Genomic DNA, 1,407 nt, shown 5'->3' with positions numbered 1-1,407 from the left:
GCCCCGCGCGCTGAGGGCCTCTGAGGGGCTGGCTGCGGCCCGCGCTCCAGCTGGCCGTCACTGGGCAGGGCAGCTTCCCGGCGTGCTGGCTGGCCCCCCCTTTGCAAGGTTTGGGGGCTCCCCCTGCTGTGCCGTCGTGGCCGGAGACGTGCACGCTTCCTGTCCAGTCTCAGCCAGCGCTGGCCGGGACACCCCGGGAGGTCTCATCCCGGGGCAGGAGGGAGCCGTGTGGTGAGGACGTCGCCCATCTCCACCGGCCCCCCGGCTGCCCGGCCACGGAGCTGGACAGGCCAGCCCGCCCCTCCCGCTCACCAGGGCTCCGCCACGCACGGCTCCGCCTTGTCTGGGCAGGGCCTGCATGCCGGGGGGTGCTGGTGCTGCTCCCAGGCCCTCATGGCCCGGCCTGGCCAGTTGAGGCCCTCAGCCCGCACCCCACTGTGGCTCCCGGGGATGCCGGCCCAGGCCTCGCCCTTCCTGCCCGCACCCTTCCTGCCTCCCGTGCGGGCTCGAGGCTCTCGCTGTACTGAGCTGTGCTGGCCACGGCCCGCCGTCTCCCAGAGCCGACCGCCGCTCTCCTGACGCCCCAGTTTGGGTCCTGAGCGGCGCCTCCACGCCGGTGTCCTGCTTCAGTGCCCGCGTGCTGCACACAGGCGGTCGGGAATTCAGGCCCGGACCCTGAGTCCAGCGGGGTGCGGGAGGGCCCGCTGCCGCCCAGACGGGCCGTGTCCGTCCCCGGGCTGCTCGCCCACCGGAGGCACTGACCTGGGACCGGCGGACGGCCGAGTCGGGCCCGCGCACCTCGTGGCTGGGCTGGGTGGTGGGTGGGGCCGGAGGCCGCTGGGGCGCCCGAGGCGGCTCTTCCCGGGGCGCAGGAGCTCTGTGGCTCCGCAGGTGCTTGCGGGCTTGGGGGCCGTCACCCACATCTCTCCCGCGGACGTGAGCTTCGCAGAGGCCCGGCGGGACGCCTTGAAGGCCATCGCGAGGTGCGTGCCTGTTGCTCCCACGCCCGGCGTCCGGCCGCCGGCCGTCCAAGTTCAGTGCTGTTTACTGTTCGTCTTGCTGTTGGAGGGGCTCACGCCCGGCCCCGGTGGTGGCTCCCGGCTGCGGGGGGCTCACGCCTGGGTGTGTCCGGCTCTGGGGAGCCGCGCGGGAGCCCCTCTGCCAGGACCGCTGGGGGCACGGACGGCCCCGCACCTGTCGGGCAGACGTGACGTGGGACGCGAACGGGACGGGCCAGGCGTCAGCTGGTCGCTCGCCCCGTTTCAGGGTCTGCCAGACGGTCGGCGTGAAGGCGGAGGGGCCCCCGGCCGAGGCCCTGTGCCGGGAGAACGTGCCGCAGGTGTACCGCACGCTGCTGGCCGGCCTGCAGGACTACACCACCGACAGCCGCGGGGACGTGGGCGCCTG

General features: G+C 74.6%; 1 protein-coding gene across 1 annotated transcript in view; it reads left to right on the top strand.

Moving 5' to 3' along the window:
• Positions 1-1,407, top strand: part of TBCD (tubulin folding cofactor D) — a 62,613-nt gene that overhangs the window by 56,288 nt on the left and 4,918 nt on the right. Inside the window, exons 17-18 of the mRNA XM_012734732.1 lie at positions 873-983; positions 1,267-1,400. Of these exons, the coding sequence (XP_012590186.1) occupies positions 873-983; positions 1,267-1,400 (245 nt within the window). The remainder of the gene's footprint in view (positions 1-872; positions 984-1,266; positions 1,401-1,407) is intronic.

This window comes from Condylura cristata, unplaced genomic scaffold, assembly GCF_000260355.1.
Source record: "Condylura cristata isolate star-nosed mole 26May11 unplaced genomic scaffold, ConCri1.0 scaffold00068, whole genome shotgun sequence".
Classification (NCBI taxonomy): domain Eukaryota; kingdom Metazoa; phylum Chordata; class Mammalia; order Eulipotyphla; family Talpidae; genus Condylura; species Condylura cristata.
Note: the sequence above shows the minus strand (reverse complement) of the source record. Positions and strands in the feature narration are given on the sequence as shown.